Below are 21,727 nucleotides of genomic sequence, written 5' to 3' on the forward strand. Positions count from 1 at the left end.
ACGACAGTAATAAGACAAAAAGATACACGTCATAAATGAGTTCAATAATTTTATTTAATCATTGTAACTGTGTAAGTGACTTTAATTATTAAAAACACCTCTGAGTCTATTTGCCAAAATAAAAAATAATCACTGAGTTCTCAGTATTTTTTATGTTAATTTTGATTTTAATTGACAATAAATTAGGGATATTATTGAAAAATAATAATTGACAGCAAATATAAATTATTTATTTAAAATATCGTATTTATTATTGATTGAATTAAAGTATTCATAAATAAATGATGATTAATTAAATTAAATTATATTTAAATCGAATTAAATTGATTCCTATATAAATTTAATTTAGGTTTGAAAAATTAAATTTAGGTCGGAGTTTTTAATTCAATGGATTCAAATTTAAGGGTTTGTTGACCATTTATCATATATTTTATTATTATTTATTTTTTTAATAATTTTGTTTAAATATTTCATACTCTGACCAACTTTCTTGAGGACGGTTTGGCTTAATTTAATGGTCAAACAACTATATCCCACCCAAGGTATGTTATACTGGTAAGTTTTCACCTTTTAATTATAGAAATATCAAATATCCATCTATGATAGGTTAAATTTAACAGAACCCTAACGTCTGAAAATTTTATCTCTTTTTGCCCTCCTAAACTTTAAAAACTAAAATTTTTCCTTAGCCTAAATTTTTAAAAATCGCAATTTCACCCTAGGGTTTGGTTTTGAAATCTTTAGCGACCTCTCCGGCTCTATTGCCGACGACCTCTTCCTCCCGAAGCATCCTCTCCTTCCGACGATCTCTTTTCTCTCATTTGGAGGGTCGATCGATATCGGAGACGCTTTGGGAGATGAAGAACTTCATCGGGGAAGACAAAGTTCTTCATCTTCCCAGACGAAGACTCTCCTAAGGTGTCTCCGACGCTAATCGACCCTTCAAATGGGAGGAAAGAGATCGTCGGAAGGAGAGAATATTTCGGGAGGGAGAGGCCATCCACAATGGAGCCGGAGAGGTCGTCGGAGATTTCAAAACCAAACCCTATGATGAAATTGTTATTTTTTAAAACTTAAACTGAGAAAAAATTTAGTTTTCAAAGTTTAGGAAGGTAAAAATATATTATATTTTAGTTTATTTTTTAATATTATAGAGAAACTGACGATTTTATCCTTATTACCATTATTTTTAACTGACCATGGATGGATATTTGGTGTTTTCATAGTTAAAGTGTAGAAACTTGTCATTACAGCATGTGGGAATAGTCGTTTGGCCTAATTTAATCCAACGCTAATTGGCTGTGCCTTGTGGGAGCAAATGCGCCACGTTCCGCCCGCTAAAAAGAGCACATCAAACCATTCACGGCCGCAAAAGAATTGGTCCTTCTCATTATTACTTTTCAATGTAACATTAATCAAAGGGGTATTGATTTTTTTTTTCTCAAAATGTCCCTGTTATATATTTATATTATATTTTTTATAATTTAAATATTTTTATTATTTTATATAATAGAATATCTAAATTATTTTTGTATTTAAATTTATAAAAATTTATATTTATAATTTTATATAAAATATAAAATTAAAAATAAGAATAATTTAGATATTTAACCTACAAAATATTAAAAAATATTTTAATTATAAAAAATATGATATAAATGATAGATAAACTCACTTTGGGACAAAAAAATTCAATTTCCCATAACCAAATTCATAAATAGGGAAACATAAGAGCATTAATAGCATAGGCTAGACCTGGCCACGGTTCATGAACCGCCGGTTTCGGTTCGGAACCGCCGGTTCACGGTTCGAAAATATAAGGACCCTGAACCGAAACCGTAACAGGACGGTTCGGAACCGCCGGTTCCGGTTCATGGCCCCGGTTTGGAACCGACGGTTTCGGTTCGGAACCGACGGTTTTGATTCGGAACCGACGGTTTCGATTCGAAACCGATATTGAACCATCAATTCTAATACATGATCTTGATTTAATTTTTAAATTATTAATTACAATAATTGAAATTTAAAAGAAAGGCTTGGACTTAATTTTTCAATTAAGCTTCCTACGTATCTTCTTGGGGTTTAGAAGAATCAAAGCCTACGTAGTTCTCTTACCTTTGCATATCTAATAGCTGGCAGTACCCCTTTACCTTATCATTCACCTCCACTATCTTGAGTATTATTTCCCGTCGTCATCGAACTATCTGTAGTTAAATCAAGCGATTCTTCATTGAAGTCTACTTTTATTTCTTGTTGTCGTAATTCGGCTCTTGTCCAATCGTCCACGCATACTTGAGCTTCAATAGATTCGGGAGCAAAACTTGATCGTCTCTCATCCAATATATTACCCCCTTGACTAAAAGCTTGTTCTACTGCGACAGTTGATACCGGTGCTGCTAGAACTTGTTTAGCAATAGCTGTCAATATTGGAAAAGTTGATGCGTGTCGACTCCACCATTCTAAAACTGGAAAGTCTTTACCTATATTGCTGTCACCAAACTCAAAAATAGTAGTTAAATAAATATCAAGCTCCGAGGTGGAGCCTAATGTTCCTCTTGGTCTTTTGCCCCTTTGCATCATAATACGATCACCATAACTCATATTTTGGGTTGATGATGGGGCAATAGGTGGTAGAGAGGAAGAAGAACCACCATAAATTAATGCATATTCAGCATAAATTTCTTTAATTAAATTCATAATATTAGTTATAGTTAATGGAATATTAACTTCATCTAATTGCAAACATTCATAATATAATGTCAAATAATCTGTGACACCATCTAATTTAAATCTAGGATCAAAAAAACATGCAACAAAAAAAAGTTCTGGAATTATTTTATAGTAATTTAACCATTTTGTTTTCATTAAAGAAACAGCTTCTTGTAAAAGAATATCTTGTTCGGCTTCTTGTAAAGCTCCAATAATATTAACAGCTTCATTTAAAAATAAATGAGAAGTGGGATAATAAACCCCACTTAAAGTATATGTTGCATTATTAAAATTTTTTAATACATTTAAAATTTTTGAACAAATATCTCAATGTTGGGGATATAATATAATTTGTGGCACATTTTGTGAAATAAATGAGCATAATAAATCCTTATAATCAAATGACTCGTTGAGTAATTCATATGTTGAATTCCAACGAGTCGGCACATCTTTAGGAAATCTTTTTGGTCTTTTATTATGTTGTTTACAAAATTTACCCCATTCTTTCATAATTTGGGGATGTGTCCATAAATATGAAATTGCTATTTTTATTGGACTAATAAAATTATTAAGACATTCTAAACCATCTTGTACACATAAATTTAACACATGACATGCACATCTAATATGAAAAAATCTACCACCTAAATTAGGTCTGCAAATTTCAATTAATTTATTTATTGAGGCAGTATTTGAACGTGCATTATCAAATGAAATTGAAAAAATTTTATAAAGTAATTTATATTCTTCTAATATTCCTTTAATTATTCTATAAATATTATCAGCCGTATGTCGTTCATCAAACATCCTAAATGATAAAATTCTTTTTTGTAATAGAAAATCATCATCTATCCAATGACAAGTTATACCCATATAAGAGTGAACTTGCCAATGGTCACTCCAAATATCACTACATAGAGATACACGTCCATTAAAATTTGTAAAAAATTGAATTAACTCTTTTTTTTGTTTTTTATATAAACTAAATAATGTTCTTTTTAATGTATTTCTTGGAATAGTTTTATATGCAGGATTTAATGCAGTTTTACAATAATTATTAAAACCTAAATTTTCACCAAAACTAAATGCTAAATGATCTATTGCTACCATTTTTGCAAATTCTTCTTTACTTTTATTATCACTATACATAAATAAAGATTTGTGTGTAGAAGAACCATACCCGGTTATTTGTGTTTGACCTCGGCTTTGTCCCATTTTTTCCGGATGTTTTGACTCCAAGTGCCTTTTGAATGTTCCGTATCCACCTCCTTGTTTGAATTTGTAAATTCGCCTACAATAATTGCAAGCAACATCAAAATTACCATCTTCCTTTTGCATTTTCTTGAAATGAATTTTGAAAATATCGGATGTAGGAATTTTTTGAGATTGTTGTTCCATCTCCATTTGTTGTTGATGTTGTTGTTGTTGCTCCACCTCTTCATATTGGTTTTCACTTTCTTGTGAATGAAAATCATCTATAAATTGATTTTCATTCACATTTGATATATGTGAATATTGACCAAATCTTCGTGAACCGGAAGAATTTCCACTACTTGCCATTTTTTGATAATAAATAAAATTAATTATATAAATAAATCATATGATTAATTATAAAAGATAATAAAATAATAATAAATAAAATTAATTATAGAAATAAATTCTATAATTAATTATGAATTGTATAAAAAAAATTGAAATTGAAATTAATAAAAAAAATAAGAAAGAATTTAATTAAATTTAAGAAAATTTAATTGAATTGAAAGATTGAGAGAATATTAAGAGTTTAAAGAATGAGAATGAGAGTTTGAAGGATTGAGTGAGAGAGTAGAGAGATTGAGATTTGAGAGAATAAAATTTAAAGGGGTATATATAGAAAAAAAATTTTTTGAAAAAAATTAGAAATAGGGGGGTAAATTGAAATTTCAAAAAATTGGTCCCCTGCAACTTCACTGAAAATTGCAGGGGAGTCCCCTGCAATTTCACTGAAAATTGGTCCCCTGCAAATTTTCTTCAAAAGGCAACGGTTCCCTGCGCAGGGAACCGTTGCCTTTTTAAATAAAATTCAAAAAAAAATTAAAAAAATTTCAAAAAATTTTCAAATTTTTTTCGGTTCAGCACAGTAAACCGTCGGTTCATAAACCGGTGTGAACCGGCGGTTCCACGGTTTCAATTTATGTGAACCGGAACCGAACCGTAGAGCCACGGTTTCGGTTCCGGTTCACTGCCGGTTCCGGGTCTGCCGGTTCCGGTTCCGGGTTTAGACGGGCCGGTTTCGGTCCGGTTCACGGGCCAAACCGGCCCGTGGCCAGGACTAGCATAGGCCTGAAAACAAACTTTTAAACTTAAAATTCAGAGTCCTATAACAGCCTTTCAGCTACAAAAATAAATCAAACTCCCTAGATCCATCAATCCTTTGATAGCGTTTAGGGTGGGCACTAACTCAAGAAAGGAATTGCCAACATGAAGCTCGGCTAGAAAAAAATTACAATCGAAATCAATAATTTATATATTAATTAATTATTCTCATATTCAAAGTTTAATATTAGATTATAAGCACATATTTTTAAAAGTAAAAAGATCAGATAAAATTTATTATACTAAAATAAAAAGTTTAGTATATAAAGATATAAAGTAAATCTAAAATGGTAAATTAAGATTTTAGAGATTTATCATCAGAGTTTAAACTTTTTTTAGATTTATAATACTAAATAATTCATGTAAGTGTATAAACTCACTAAATTAAGAAATAGTGTGTTTGAATCGAACTTAGTGATAATCAAGTCAAGTTCGGTTTGACACGAGCCCAACTATGAGTATTGGTTGGGCACATTTGTAGCCCATTTGCTAGAACAATAAGAATTAAGAATGCCATATTTTGTAGTACCTGCACATGATAATACAAGGATACTCCTGAGCTAATGAATTACAAGTGCTGCTTTCAATAAAGGGTGGCAGTTTTATGAGCAGAACAAAAAATTGCAGTGATTCAATATTTATAACAATTAAACTATGTACAAATAGTTTTCAGTTATCGATTGATTATACAAATAATATGTCCATTCAATACTGGGCACAAAGCAAAACAATGTCAAGGCAATCCATGAATATAGAATAAGAAATCAATATCTGCTACATGATCGACAAGACAACCATAGGCAAAAGCAAGAAAACACATGTTAGCGGATCATGGGTAGGTGTTGTAGTCCCTCGAATCAATTAAAAAACTTGTCAGCAAATGTATTTTCATAATTTCGTTCCAAGGCATACTCAAAATTATAATGTGATTAGATTATTTAATTATTTAATTTATTTATAATTTAAAATCATGGTATAATCACTATTTATTTGTATTTGTGAATATCCAATTATTTATATTTTTTCTATTATTAATTTCTTTTTTAGCAATATTTCCTATGCCAAATTTTGAATATTTATACCTACTTAAAAACTCAAAACTGTTTCAACTAGTTTTATTGTTTCTCATTACTGTAAAAGTATACTGATTGTAACTTAAATTTTGTTGGGTGAAACGAGGTCTCCAGTTTATAAGTAGAGTGGTCGTTGGTTGGCTAGCTCTACCTTGTGGGAGGAAATGCGCCACGTTCAGCCGCCAGGAACACCTTCGTCGCATCACTCAGGCCACAAAAACAAGGGGTCCTTTTCGTTCCTTGTTCATGAATGTAACGTTAGGAGAAAATTACTAATAACATTAATATGCATGTCTCTGGTTTTTCATAACTGAAAGACAATCAATGCACAAGCAAAGAGAAATTAATAAAGTCTACGCTTCATATATACTACTTCCTCCAACCAGCCTTTCAAAGCTGTACTTTGATGGTAGATTTATATTCAAAATAAAAACAAAGGGAATCTGAAAATTCTAATTAATCAAAATTTACAATAGAAAAAGTGTATTTGACGAAGAGTATAATTCTAGCTTTTAGCTGTTGGTTTTTGAAGACTTAAAGAGAAGTGTAAATTTGCATCTGGCCCAAGATATGCTCGAAGTTATCAGTAGACTTTTCTATCGGATGTGAATGCATTCCTTCGTAAGTTGTCACCACCACTCCTTCGTCTTTGGTTAATCGTTGAACTTGCTTCTTCACATTGCACCCTTGATGTGTACATCGATAATAACTTCTGCACATAATTATTAAGAAAACATAATCAGGCCAACTCGATCAGCTGTTTTAGCAACAAAGAGCAAGGCATAAGAGGAGTTTGTCTAAGCTTGAGTTTAGTAAGTTTACAAGGAAACGAGTTCGATCTCACTGAGACAGGTGATGCTCAATGCTCAACTCGCATGGACTCGGTGTTATAAATATGAGCTTGAACTTGATAAATTTATAGCAAAACGAGGTTGTTTTGCACTACTTATAAAAATTCAACACTGACACAAAAAAATGTTATCTTATTATATAAATATATTTAAGCCGCTTGCAAGCCTATCAAATTAAACACCCTAATTGCTTAAATTCAAATTCAAACTTAACTTGTAACTGCTTGTTTTGAGCTCAAACAAGTTAAAATGACAGCCAAACTCTAATTAATTCGATTCAAATTTATAAAAAGAACCTAGAATAAACTCAATCTATTCTAGAATGTTACATGAACTATAACTTTTTATAGCACTGTCCTTGTTCTACAATCTGAAGCAGTAATCACTGTAACTTGAATGTAACATGTACTTTGAGCTCAACCTATGACCGTTCCTTTTGAACTTAACGTGTTCAATTGGCAATCAAATTCGAGTAAACTCAATACGAAACCACCACTGGAGCATACAATAAACATAACCTAATATCTAATCTTGGGGTCCTTGTTGTTTAATCATAGTAATCACTGGGATGCCAATATAAAATGTAACTTTCATGGAAGAGGAAGAAGTTCAATTCTACACGTAGTCCTCATCAAGAATAAAAAATTGCCTTACGTCTCTCTCCTCCAATTACAATTATTCCCAGTAAATTAATACGAGTTGGCTCCTTCAACTTTAATTAAGTAGAATGAAGGATTTGTTTATTATGGTATAATCTTTCATCGTCCTTCTAGACAGCATAATAAATATTTAAGTAATATATACATGCAGGATTAGCAGTTGATACATCACAAGTTTCTTCTTCATGAAAAGACCCTTTCCTAGTTTCCTTCGTCTATATTTTTTATTCTGCTTCAATACGTATCTGTAGAGGACTAAATACTTATAGTCTACACTTAATCGGGAAGGTCTATTCGATTCCCAGTATTAGTTAACAGTTAGAATTAAGCGTAAGAAGATGGCAAACAGAAAGGGCGAAGATTTAATTGGGATTATGACAAATTAATGGCAGCCAGTATCAGCGTGGCCTAGCTGCGGCCTCTGCGTAATTAAAACTCCAAATGCACACTCGCAGAGCAGAAAAGGATATAACTAGGAACCAATGTTGCGCCATAGATTCTAAAGCTATGTGTTATTGGGATGGACCATTAATATTCCATATTAAAAATAAGAGGCACTAACTAGAACACTGTTGCTATCCCGATTGTGTGTGTGTGCGTATCTGATAACCTAGAGTTTTATTAGATATATCTAAAGAAAAAAAGTACAGTAACAATAGATGAATGAAAAAGAAGAAGACTAGAAGAGAAAGAAGAAGCTGATTATACCTTGGAAATTTGTTGTTCTTCACAGCCTTTTGGCCATATTTTCTCCATCTATACCCATCATCAAGAATATCAACCTGGCTTCTTGTTTGAAAAGCGTATCTAGGCTTCCTTATCTTCTTCTCTGACCCCTTTTTCTTTCCTAAATTTTCTTCACTTTCAGACCCTACAACACTTTTGCTGGTAACATTTAAACCAGCTGCAGGAACTTCCATCTCTGGCATTAATCCGAAGAACCCACTGGGCTTGTTGCCTTGAAAATCGCTAAAATTAGTTTGAGGACTCACCATGGCTAATGAACACGATGATGCTGAAGATGAACAGGGAAAATAGGGTTGAAAGTTCTCCATGTCAAAGAAAGAGAAAAAGACAGAGAGATTGGAACCAAAATATAAGGAAGGAGAGACTGAATGTTGATTTTGTGATTCTTATATATAAAGCTGTAAGATCAGGATTTAATAAAATAATTAATTAAAACAGTAAGGCGGCCCGATGGCCAGCTAGCTAGGACCGGGACCAGGAGCCTCCCAGCAACTGCGATCTCCATCCTGTGGTTGGTGTCGTAAACGGCACGTAAAATATTACAAATATTTGCCACGTTATGTGACAGGAAGAATTACCCACCCTTTTTTTCCTATTAATACTTGTTTTCACCCTCACATTTTAAAAACCACATTTTTCTGGTTAATCTGTCTGTTTTGTTGGTTTTGTTAGAAAATTTCATTAATCTTTAAGATAAAAACATTAAGAAAAACAAAATAAAATTCATTACTTCTAATATTAAAGCTAGATAATATTTTATCTTAGAAATATTTTTAATTATTCCACTCCTAGATTATATTAATTTTAAGATGGATAATTAAAATAATAAATTTTATAAACAATCACTGATAGGAAATGATTATGGTTAGAATCACGCTCCAATGATGTGATTCTAATTATCATCAAGCGATTGTTTAATTTTTTAAATTAATTTATTAAGGTTTTGATTTTATTTTCCATTGAAGGATGTAAGTGTAAATGATAAAAAATTAAGTTGATAAGAAAAATATAATTTATTTGCATATTAAAAATGAAATTGATATTAATCTTATAATATTTATATATTTTATAAATCGAAAAAAAAATTTAATTATTAAATTGACATTTGAATTTTAATAAAAGGTAAAAAAAAAAAATGTGTTTTTTGTTTTAATTTGTTAAATAAGTCGTGGTTACAAAACAACCTATAAAATTTTTATCAATATTATAAATGTAATTACCTTTAACACTGTTTAAAATATGATTGTTGGTTGGTGTTGACCAAACTTGTGTTTCGTACAAGAGTACTGCTCTTCTCCATGGAAATATTGATTAAATATTCTTGCAAGCAACATGTAATGAGATTTTTTTTCTGTGGGTAAGCCTTTGGGTCAGAGAATGAGTTATAAAAATAGTTATAAATATCAATTAATAATTAAAAAAATAAATATTTTATTTTATAGATATAATAAAAAATAGAAAGGCCGAGACATCAATAAGATAACTCAATATTTGCACTTGGTATTAAAAAATTACAAGTATTAATTCAAAGTGCACCGGCCTTTTTTTCCTACTGCTTTTAGCACTTTCGTGGAAGTGATAGAACGTTAGCATTGTTCAATGGGAAAGCTCTTAAAAATATTCAATGAAAGGGTCCGTTGCACATAATTTTACCATTCAAACCAATTCTTAATCAGGATTATATCATCTTAGTTTGAACTTAAAACGAATGCATCTTAATCTAACACAAAATCTGTTCTAATTGCGACGGATTGCCGATAAATAGAGACAAACTCCACGTGTTGTAACAAAGGACGCAAGATTTTGTTTTGTGGGAAATCAAAGGATGTGGACTGCAAATTAAAGCTTGAAATATAATTAACTACCGTGATTAACTGTTAATAGTCCACGGTGTTTGACCACATCCAGAAGGTGGAGTGGTGATGAGCAGTGAAGAAGTTTTAAAATCAACTACAATTTTAGAGCGTAGGCGCAGGAGCAGCCTGTAATTTTGCTGCAGATTGATGATTTAGATGATAAAAACATGCATTTTAAAAACTAAAATGATAATAACGTGTTAACAACTTTAATTTATTTATTTATTTATAAAATCCTCCTAAAACTATCATTGCAGCAGTGACGATTCCACGAAATTCAGGTTTGAAACGACTAATTAAAGTTTCCAGGCTCCTTTTCACGCCAAGCTTTATTCAAGAATCAGCATCCAACGTAAACTAAATAGAAAACATGATTCACGTTAAGGTTTTAAAACGTGTAAAACTTAAAAACACAGCTGGTATCTGATTCCAGTCTATGCATATTCATTGGGGTGAAATAACAGTGCTAGAAACAAAATGATCTCAAATATTTTTCATCTTATTTATCATGAAATTTTTGTTATACTTCAGTAGCATTGATTGGATGATGGTGGGGCATATGGGTTAGGGTGGAACCAAGCTAAGTCACTTAGCGTTCAATTTAAATAAGTCAAACTTGAATTAAAATAGTCTTAACTAAAGTTTAAATCAATATCTAATTCAAATGGAGAGAATCATTAATAAAGTCATATTCTTTAATAATTTTTTTTTACAGTAATTATTTATTTTTCTAACAATTTTTTTTTCTATTATTTTCGATTTTTTTTTCTTTGACAGCTATTTTGATAAATTTATTATCAATTCAAATTTAAATTAATTATTTTAAATTTGAGCTTTCAAGTTCAGCATATCTCAAACGCCCTTCCAAGTATAGGCCAGTTGGCCTTGCCAATGCCACTTGTAATTAGAATAAGAGAGTTATGGCCTGAAGAGGACTTGACACCCAAAGGGGACCATTTTCTGCTTCAAAATTTTTCAATCATAATTAATTAGGTCTGTATTTCAAAAAATTGCATGTAACCAACTGGAGATATATATTTAAGACAATGAGTTTTCTATTACATAGGAATGTGTTCTAATTCTTTCTGCTATTTTTTTAATGACTGATTCATTAGACAATTATCAAATCCATAAACACTAAAAAGACTAGTCTGACAACCCACATGGGATCTTTCAATTCATTACAAAGAATCTTTGATCTGAAACCATTAACGGAGTTGCCTGTTAATATTTCTTTTGAATCGACCAAAGATCAAAATCTTTACATTGTTGCTACAGTATTCTCGAACGGTACATAACTGATGTTGAAAGGTTAACAAGAAGCTAATTTTACAAAGACAAAAAAGGATTCAAATCCAATCCCTTCCTCTGTGCCACATTTATCTGAAAATATGTTGCTTTTAAAAGCACATGGAGGCTTCTTGACTCCTTTGCAAGGAATTAGAAGAATTGTATGATGACACACGTGATTTGGCATTGCCGGAGTCAAAATTAACATGCTGGATGCAGCCACATTTCATTAGTGAAACGACCAGATTCAATGGATATGCTTGAGGTTAACAGTGCAGACAAATTAGCCTGCCAGCAGCCAGCAAATCGCAACGTCACCAATTGTCCTTGCTGTGGACTTTTCGCCTGCTGCTTTTCACCCTGTCCAAGTCAAGAGCCAACACCAATATAATCTCATTAACTTCACGAGCCCGAATTTCCATCAGACATGAAAATCTCTAACAGGATGATGATAAGAGAGATCGACTATTGGTATATCTCAATCTATGTTGCAAAAATTTATAATTCACGAGGGTATGACATGTTTCCCTAATAGAATATCTATATGAGATATACATCGTTTATGTCTTCCCTCAATCTATGAGTTGGTATGATGTATCTTTGCTAGTCACTCATTATCTTTATAAATATTTATTGAAAAGTTTGATTGAAAAGAAGTTTTGCCCATATATCAAAATAAAATGTCATCAAATTTGCCAAATCATTGATGTAAATAATTTCATGTTTCACTGAAGCTCTCAAAGTATTTAAGAAATTAAGACGTCTACAAGAATGAATGATGGACAAAATTTCTGCAGCCTTGGCCCATGGTTTGGACGGCAAGGAAAAAATTGTCTAATCTGGGTTGAATAGAAGGTTTTGAATCAGGCTGAAAACGATGATATAGAAATTGAGATATCAGAGATAAAGAGCATAATTCTCTGCATCGATCATCCACAACCATTTTCTCCCACTTGTGACGTAGGAAGTGACGATTTCTGTTGTTTACGTGATCCAGATATCTCTTTCATTCTTTGAAATAATCCAGTCTAGGCTGTCTAGCTAATTAATCACTCTATTCGCTTCCCGTCATTTCATCAACGCCGTTGCTTGTCTTCGTGTACACAATTTCAAACTACCAAAGGCGCGTTTACTTTGGTTATTTTATATTATTAAAAACAAAAATTATTGTGATAATAGGCTATTTAAAAAATTAATGGATTTAAATTATTATTATTATATTAAATAAAATTTTGATAAAAATTAATATATATAAATAATTATTGTAATAATTTAAAAATAATAAAAAATAAAAATATTATTATTTTTTAAATATTTTAAATATAATTTTTTTAAATAATTTTTTATTTATTATATTAATTAAAAATAAAGATATTTTTATCTTAAAAAATTTATAAATAAAAATATAATTTTAATAAAACTAAGGTTATCTTAATAACTTTTTAATATCTAAGATAGATGTAATACCCATATTATTTATCATATTATTATTAATAATAAAATATTATTAAAATTTTTATTATTAATAAATCAAATAAAATAATATTAATAATAAAAAATATATTATCAAAATAATAATTTATTCCAGCAAACGAAACTGCCCCTAATTATTGACAAACATGGTTCTAAAAACCAATACACAATTTATTAGTTCGAGTGTCAACAAGATGGTTTGATCATTGATTGATCTGGAACAAGGAAAGAGAGGGCCCGAGGATTTAAATATTTTTAAAAATCAAAAATTTATTATATTTTATCCTTAAATTTAAAAATCTCAAATTTCACACCTTAAAATTTGAAAAATAACTATTTCTTCTTAGAGTTTTTCAATTACCACTATCGGTGACGAGAGATAGCAATGATGACATTCACTTTCCATTCTGATCAACAATTTATTTTCATTTCCAGCCAAAAACAGAGTTGATGTGAAGAAGACGAAGAAGCAAAGCGTTGAACTTAGATCATTGCCAAAGTTCAACCCTTTTGTCACAAGAACCACAATGACTGGAAACAACTAGAAACGAAGAAGGAGAACCAATATTGAAGTTCAACGGAGATAGATCAATGCTCTCCAGTTCTTCATCTTCTTCACTTCAACTCAGTTTTTGATTGGAAACAAAAATAGATCATTAACCAAAATGGAGAGAGAGAAGTAGATGTTGCCATCGATAATGGTAATTGGAAAATTTTAGGGAGAAATGATTATTTTTCAAATTTTAAAAAATAAAATTTTGACTCTTAAACTTAATAGAGAAAATATGATAATTTTTTTAAATATATTTGTTAAATAATGATTTTATTTTTAATAATAACTATAAAAATTAATTAATTTTTTAATTTTTTAAAATTAATAAATAAAAACTTAAGAAAAGGCTAACCTTTGGATGAGAATAAATCCTTCGGCAGAAAGGAAGACTTGGAACTCCTTTCAGGGTGAGCATCACACTTTGAGTAGCGTTTACTTAACACAATGTTATAGAGCCTAAAAATTTGACTGACTTAAGATTTTTACTGAATAAACTTAAATATAAATATTTAAATGTATAGGATTTTTTGAATGGAAACATAAAGCGTATTTAATGGTTTTGTTCTTACAAGGAAAATGGAATACTATAAACTCTGTTGATGCGAATTGTATTCATCGATAAAAGGTACCTTGAGTTAGGCCAAAATTAAGACAATAATAAATCCCATTGGAATTAAATTAATGAAATAATTTAATATCTACTATATAGGAAGATGAGATGACCATAACTGATAGTCAAAAAATAAAGGAGAGTGATACATCCAATAAAATAATTTCATATCTATCATATAAGATAATAACCAAAACCAGAAATGAAAGAATTTAAGAAAATGATATATTCAAGTTTGCAATGAAACTCATCTGAATACGATATGAGATGTTAACTTAAGTTATTTCCACAACCTCATTTATTCGAGTACTATACTTTTTTTTAAGAAGATATGACAACTCTATGTTTTAAATTCCATGGAGAAGAAAATTTTTTCTTCTGTTATTAAAATGACATTATTCTCCTATTGGATACAGTTTTGGACATATATGTAATAGTCAAATTGCCACATAACTATCATTTGACAATTTTAATAAAATTATGTTAAGTCGATCTGTTATGGGTTGACTCAGACTTAATAAAAATAATTTAAATATTACAGTTTGAGTTAATTTAAATTGAAACTAAGGTTAAATTATTTTTAAACTGAGTTTAAATTTATCGATCTAGAGTAAATTTTTTCATATGTGAATTAATCTCAAAGTGAGCATTGTTCAAACTCAGCTAGCATCAATTGACCACCAATAAGGTAGACCCCGTTAGCATGACAACCAAAAATAATTACTACCATTAAGAAGTTAAACTATTTTTCTTGAATATCAAATCATTTACAATAATCTGTGCCCGATTGATGTACCGTAGAACACCTTGGAAACAATTTGATAAAAATGGATTCTTCAAAATCTAATTTATTTTTGTGACCATATTATAAACTGGCAGATTAATACTCAAGATTTGTGGACAATTAATGGCGCAAGTTCACTTCGTCTTTGTGGTTGGACAATTAATCGTGTTTGCTGACAAAAATGTTAGTTGACGCCTAAAAATTGATGGGAGAAAAAGATGTTGGAAAGGCCAATCGTTGGCTAAAACGGAGATTCTCATTGAAAAAGAAGAAAAAAATCTTAAAGAAAAAAAAAAATTTCAAAAAAAACTTTAAAGTAAAAAGATAATTTTTTAAACTTTGTATGGAGAGAAATTATTAGTTAAAAAAAAATATATAATAAAACTTATTTTTTTAATATTTTTAACTAAATATTTTATCATAATCCTAATAGAAATTTTTAATAAGAAAGTGGGTTTTAAAATTTTTAAGACTCTGTAATAGAGAGTTTGAAAAAATACTAATCTTTGGGTGAGAATAAGTCTTCTGCCTTATTATTATTATTATTATTATTTGTGATTGTATTGGGCCTTCCAATTAAAAATTCTCTGAAGCCAGCCCATAAACTTTCCACCTTAAATTGCTGAATTTGTCGATCCATCTTCTTTACCATGCTATTGGGCTAACTGATGGCACCACATCCTGTCATCTCAGCTTCCCAACAATTTTAGCAGGTCCAATGACTGTATCTCACCCAAGGTTTCCCAGCTTTAAGTTGGAAAAACCTTTACAAAAATAGGTTTTTTTTTCTTAAATAAAATTGTTAAAAAAAAATCTCAAACCAAATTGCCTTCGAAATTTTATTAAATAGTTTATCAAATTCTTATTTTATATTATTTGTAATTAAAAATAATAAAAAATGACAAATTTAATTTTTAAAAATGTTAAAGGTATTAATAAATTTGAATTGTGTAAGATAAACTCAAATATAATTTAAATTAGATTTGTTTTAAAAAATTTTGATACAATTTTAACTCAGATAAAATTTAAGTTAAAAATTTTTAACACAAATCTAATTTAAAATAGATTAATATTAAAAGATTTTAATGTGAAATTTAAACTAATATAACACAAACAACTTAATAATATTAATTTTAAAGTTTGAATAAAATAAAAATATTATCAATAAAATAAATAAACACCATAAATAAGTTGATGTTAAATTGATACTAAAAATTACCTTATCTGAATTTATTCACCGTTGTTCGATTTTGTCTATAGCTATTAATGCACATCTATTACACGAAATCATTTATCTAAAGCAAATGCCTAAACACCAGTCAATAAAAATATCAATAATATAAAAACAGTCAAAATGATGGATCTGACACGCGATCAAGCGAATCGCTAAAACACCAGTCAATCCGAATTTCATCTATTTAAATTTTGTTTTCTCAGAATTGCTTTGCTTGCTGTGTCTGCTCTGTTTCCGGCTACCGATAATGGATTTTTCGTTCTTGATTGATTTTAGAGCTTCTGCTAATTCGTTCTTGACCAAGTTCGAGCCTCTCGCACTGCTTCTCACTCCTTTTCTCACTCTCCTTGTCGCGCGTGTTCTGCAAACGTTTATCCACGTTGTTCACGAGAAAGGATTCAAACAGACTATCCTAGGGTTCTCCATGAGTACTATCAAGTAAACTGCTTACTTGTTTCTTTAATTTTTGAAAATTTTCTGTTTATTAATTAATTACTGGTTATGAAATAAATTTGTTTTTTATTTTCTGCAGGTTAATTCCTGCTGTTAATAGTTACATTGAAGCGGAGAAACAGAAGGTCAGATTTGTTTCTTGTTTTTTATTATATTTTTGAATTTTTTATATTTTTCTTTGGAATTCTTTTCTACCAGTACTTGTGGGGTCAGTTTAGTCACTGAAATCTTACCATAAATGAAGTGAGTTTGTAAACGTATATATTGAGCTGCATCGTCGTAGTTCTTAAGGATGTTTATTGTTAGAGATACGCATTTTAATACTGTTTGTTTGTTAACTCTTTTTATTATTGGCGGGTCCTGAAAATTGAGTATAGTAGTCTAATATCAATGGTCTGTTGATTTCTCATCTGTGGACCATTTTACAAATCCATGGTTCACTAATGCGCATCAGTAGTTTATGATTTACTGAACGGCTATGTACAACTCACTCTTTTTTTTTTTTTTTCTTAGCTTTGTTAAGCACTGTGGATGATTAATAAAGTGTAGTGCTTGTGTTCTTCTTATTTAATTTATGAAATCAGCTACATTTCTGACAGTGAGATTTGTGTTATCTCTGCAAATATGATGTTCAGGTTGTGGATAAGATGCAGTCTGGTGTTAAATCTAAACGAGAGGGTTGGAGGAAAGAGTTGCCCTATGCAGGCTTAGGAGCAAGGGTCATTGAGACAATGAAAGAGGAAAAAGCAAAAGATGTAGTTTGGCAAGGAAAATGTTCTGGTACAGTGTATGTTTATAATTAATGTAATGTAACTCTTTATATGTGTTCTGAAAATTAGACTTTAGGTTCTGCTTCAATAGTGCTTGAGCTTTGATATTTTCTGGATTATTGTTTAATTGCAGCTACATTGGAGGAAGTGAATCTGAGGGCCATTTTTCCTTAATAAATGAGGCATGCTCAATGTTAGTAACATATGGTGCAGTAATAATCTCTATTTACTATTTCATTTGAAGATGTAGAGAGTTTTTTTCTTTCAGTCCTTTCCTTTCCCGTCAACATCCTTCTGTTAACTCTCATATGAATTTTTGCTAAATTTATTTACAGGTTTGCTCATACCAATCCATTGCATTTGGATGTATTCCAGAGTATTGCCCTATTTGAGGCAGAAGTCGTAGCAATGACGGCTGCTCTACTAGGCAACAGAGAAAAGGCGTCTGGAGGACAAGTATGTGGAAGCATGACTTCAGGAGGAACTGAGAGCATATTATTAGCTGTTAAATCATCCCGTGACTACATGAAAAATAAGAAGGGAATTACCAGGCCTGAAATGTATGTGTTTTCCAATGTTTTACTTTCATCTATTTTGCTAGTGTTTACCTGATTTGAGAATTATTAATCTGAATGCATTTTGTTCCAAGCACAGGATCATACCTGAATCTGCTCACTCAGCATATGACAAAGCAGCGCAATATTTTAATATCAGGCTATGGCGTGTTCCAGTTAATAAAGAGTTTCAAGCTGATGTCAAAGCAATAAGACAATACATTAACAAAAACACCATATTGGTATCCTAATCTAGATCATGTTTTGTAATGATAATTTATTTGTTTTCATTTCCCTTCTTATTAATCTGTTATAATGTTCATACCTCAAATTAACTTTCCTGTTCCAAGATTGAACAAATCAACACATTTTACGGTTACTTTTACTATCAGTTGAATTATATAATTTGCAGTTTATCTAAACAAAAGGATCTCTCCTAAATTTTTTGATAATACAGATTGTTGGATCTGCACCTGGGTTTCCTCATGGCATCATTGATCCAATTGAGGTGTGTGATTGTATTTATTATTGTAGTAACAGTAAATGCATGTGAAACATGAGTTTTATATGTAATTGTCTTTTTAATTTTTGATTGAGGAACTATGACAATTTATCATGTAGGAGCTTGGTGAACTGGCTTCTAGCTATGGTGTATGTCTCCATGTTGACCTATGTCTTGGTGGCTTTGTGTTGCCGTTTGCTCGAAAACTTGGGTATGTCTGCTTGGTTTGTTATCATCAAGTCATCTTTTAATTTATTATTTATAAAATCTGTACAATGTTTTTTCAGTATTTTTAACAAGGCAAGAGCTTCGTACATATAGACTATATAGTTGACCATCTATGTCTGCGGGAACAGTACTATAATTTTGTCTGAAAATAATTTTTGTTTTTTCTTAGTGTTTCGTTAGAGCTGAGAGTAATGTGTGATCTTTAAGTTTAAGCTTTAATTCTTTGACTTTCAATTGAATGCTTCTGGATTTACACCTAACGTAATAATATGTTTATTGTAAACTCTCATCACGCATGTCAACATTCATTTGCAGTTTTTTTCCTTTCATTATTTTGGGAAATGCTAGACAATATATTTTATTGAGAAAGCTTTTCACAACATTCTGCAGTCTGCCTTTTTGTCGGGTTGCTGTGATTGTTTGGTAATTTTCGAGCTCTTTTCTTCACAGGTACCCAATTCCACCATTTGACTTTTCTGTTCAAGGAGTAACCTCAATATCAGTGGATGTGCATAAATATGGACTGGCTCCAAAAGGAACAAGTGTAGTATTGTACAGAAATCATGAAATTAGAAAGGTACTTGTTGAACATTTTTCAAATTTTCAAGAACCTGTTTGCATTCGGAATTAAGGACTGGCATCTAATTTTGCCATTCTTTATTGTCAAATTTTTATCTCATTCTTTCCATGCCTATGACCGTACCCCTAAATTTTGAGTATATTTATGTGGATGGACATGTTTGGAAAGATAAAGTTAAGTTTCTTTTAAAAGACAAAGGTTGTTTGCGGAACTAACATGCTTTAATTTCCTATGGCTATATTAATAAAGCTGGTTTCAGACATGGATTGCATTCATAGTATAGATCTTTATTGACTTGATCTGGTTAGGAATCAGTATTCTTTTTGTTGGTATTCCTCTTAATTTCTACCTAATTATGCTTTACTTTTCATGTTATCATGGTTGGCGGGATACTAATTTATGTGAATTGTGGGTTCTTGGATTCTTGCATTCCAACAGCATCAATTTGTTGCTGGTAAGTAATCGTTCCAAATAATAACTTGTTATACTAATTGTCTTAAAGGTCTATTTTTTTAATCGCTTTGGTCATGCATTTTGACATTAACATCAAGACTGGTCTTGTTTATATAAATTGCACTGGTCTTAGACTGACTTGTGCCTGACTCTGGTTCCAGGTGGAACTGTTTTTATTTGGTTCCAGGGTTATAAGTTTAAAGTTAGTGCTACAATAAACCATGGTTTTAAAGCTTATGCTTATGACATCTACTTCTTCTGTTTTGTTTATGCCCTTGCTGCAGTTACTGAGTGGTCAGGTGGGTTGTATGTGTCTCCAACCATAGCTGGAAGCAGGCCAGGGGGTTTGATTGCTGGGGCTTGGGCTGCAATGATGTCTCTGGGACAGGAAGGTGTCAGAACAGATATATCAGTTGGCATTATTGAAGAAATTTAATGATTACTTGGTGTTATTACCAATGCTGATTATGATATTATTAACTGTAGGATACTTGGAGAACACTAAAGCAATAATGGAAGTGTCAAAGAGCATCCAGAAGGGGTTAGTTTTGTTTTCAACTTTCCTTTCACCTGTTTTAAAATGTTGTACTAATCAAAATAACAACTATCGTCCGTGCAGAATTAAGGAGATCGCTGAGTTGTCTATAATTGGAAGACCAGATATGACAATTGTGGCATTTGGATCTGATGTTCTTGATATATTTGAAGTCAATGATATCATGTCTTCCAAGGGCTGGCATTTGAATGCATTACAAAGACCTAACAGGTGACCTCTTTAAGCACGAGGAAAATGATTGAGTAGCATTGTTGTATGCATTCGTCATCCTTTCAATTTGAATTTGCTTGATGGCATCAGTGAATTGATTTTATATTTATTGGGCAGTATTGATGATTTGATTTATATGCAGTAGCATGAGCTCCTTTTTGAGTATAAATATGGTTTATAGCTTGACCCATTTTAGATACTGAAATGTTTTTTCTTCCTATTTTGGGTTTTGTGTTTAAATCAGCATTCATATCTGTGTTACCCTTCAACATGTGTCAGTAGTTGACAACTTCCTCCGGGATTTGCGAGAATCTGTGCAAACTGTAAGTGGTTTTCCACCTTCAAAATATAAAATTATTTCTGCTATGTAGTGGATGGAACTTTTATTTACTATGATATTGTAAAATTACCGTGCACTGGTCTACTTTTTGTAAGGAGATATGATAATTCGCTGCTGGGTGCTGGTGACTGACAGTGCCCTAATTAATTTGTTTCAGGTGAAAGCAAATCCTGGTCCAATAAGTGGTGGCCTAGCACCCATATATGGTGCTGCCGGAAGGATGCCAGATAGAGGCATGGTGTCAGAATTGTTGGTAAACTATATGGATTCTACATGCTAGTCACATTCCACATTTCTTCTGTTCACATATTTTTGATTCAATGTACTTTGATTTGATTTGATTAATGTTCATTTCTCGTGTGAATCCCTTGAATTTAAACTGTGTTGGAAAACTGTACAAATATATGATATACCTACCTATACATTATCTTGATTGTTCACGCTAGTCTCTCTGTGAGCTGCGTAGATTTTTACCCATCTGAAATCAGTTCTTGCTAATTTTATTATGAGTGATACTATACGTGCTCATAATAAGTATTAGTTTGATTTGTAATAATAATATGTTATCTTATGATTAAATGTTATATTATTTTTAATTATAAATTGCCCCATTACAATGTAACATATTTTCATTAATATTTATTATAAGTACATGTGTATAAAACAGGCCTTTCTTTACGAAAAGAAAATATGATAATATGGGATTGGACCATTTTTCCTATTCAATTGGAGGTCAGTCTGACTTAGGTTAATTATAAATCAAAACTTCTCAGGTGGAGGGCTTCATAACAAAGATTGATAGAACTCGTCGAAGAAGTTAAAGAAGAAACATAAGAAGTAAAATACAATGGAGAGGATCCTATCAATTTTGATGATGCATGGCCACT

The 21,727-nt window shown here is 31.0% G+C and overlaps 2 protein-coding genes across 3 annotated transcripts; one reads left to right on the top strand and one right to left on the bottom strand.

Moving 5' to 3' along the window:
* Positions 1-6,480: 6,480 nt before the first annotated feature.
* Positions 6,481-8,781, bottom strand: LOC123212931 (probable WRKY transcription factor 75). The gene is made up of 2 exons (XM_044632176.1): positions 8,356-8,781; positions 6,481-6,849 (listed from the first exon to the last, which is right to left on the bottom strand). Exons 1-2 carry the CDS (start codon positions 8,700-8,702, stop codon positions 6,672-6,674), a joined length of 525 nt encoding a protein of 174 aa, XP_044488111.1. The 5' UTR covers positions 8,703-8,781; the 3' UTR covers positions 6,481-6,671.
* Positions 8,782-16,258: 7,477 nt separating this feature from the next.
* LOC123215020 (sphingosine-1-phosphate lyase) lies at positions 16,259-21,280 on the top strand. 2 transcript variants are annotated; one of them, XM_044635055.1, is made up of 15 exons: positions 16,259-16,632; positions 16,727-16,772; positions 17,283-17,434; positions 17,551-17,610; positions 17,753-17,977; positions 18,072-18,213; positions 18,429-18,479; positions 18,593-18,684; positions 19,152-19,278; positions 19,720-19,735; positions 20,019-20,126; positions 20,221-20,275; positions 20,354-20,500; positions 20,745-20,823; positions 20,998-21,280. In XM_044635055.1, exons 1-15 carry the CDS (start codon positions 16,442-16,444, stop codon positions 21,118-21,120), a joined length of 1,614 nt encoding a protein of 537 aa, XP_044490990.1. In that variant the 5' UTR covers positions 16,259-16,441; the 3' UTR covers positions 21,121-21,280. The 2 variants fall into 2 exon arrangements, with proteins under 2 accessions (XP_044490990.1, XP_044490991.1); XM_044635056.1 differs by having other exon boundaries at positions 16,476-16,632; positions 17,283-17,427.
* Positions 21,281-21,727: the final 447 nt, after the last annotated feature.

This window comes from Mangifera indica, chromosome 4 (genome assembly GCF_011075055.1).
Source record: "Mangifera indica cultivar Alphonso chromosome 4, CATAS_Mindica_2.1, whole genome shotgun sequence".
Taxonomy (NCBI): Eukaryota; Viridiplantae; Streptophyta; class Magnoliopsida; order Sapindales; family Anacardiaceae; genus Mangifera; species Mangifera indica.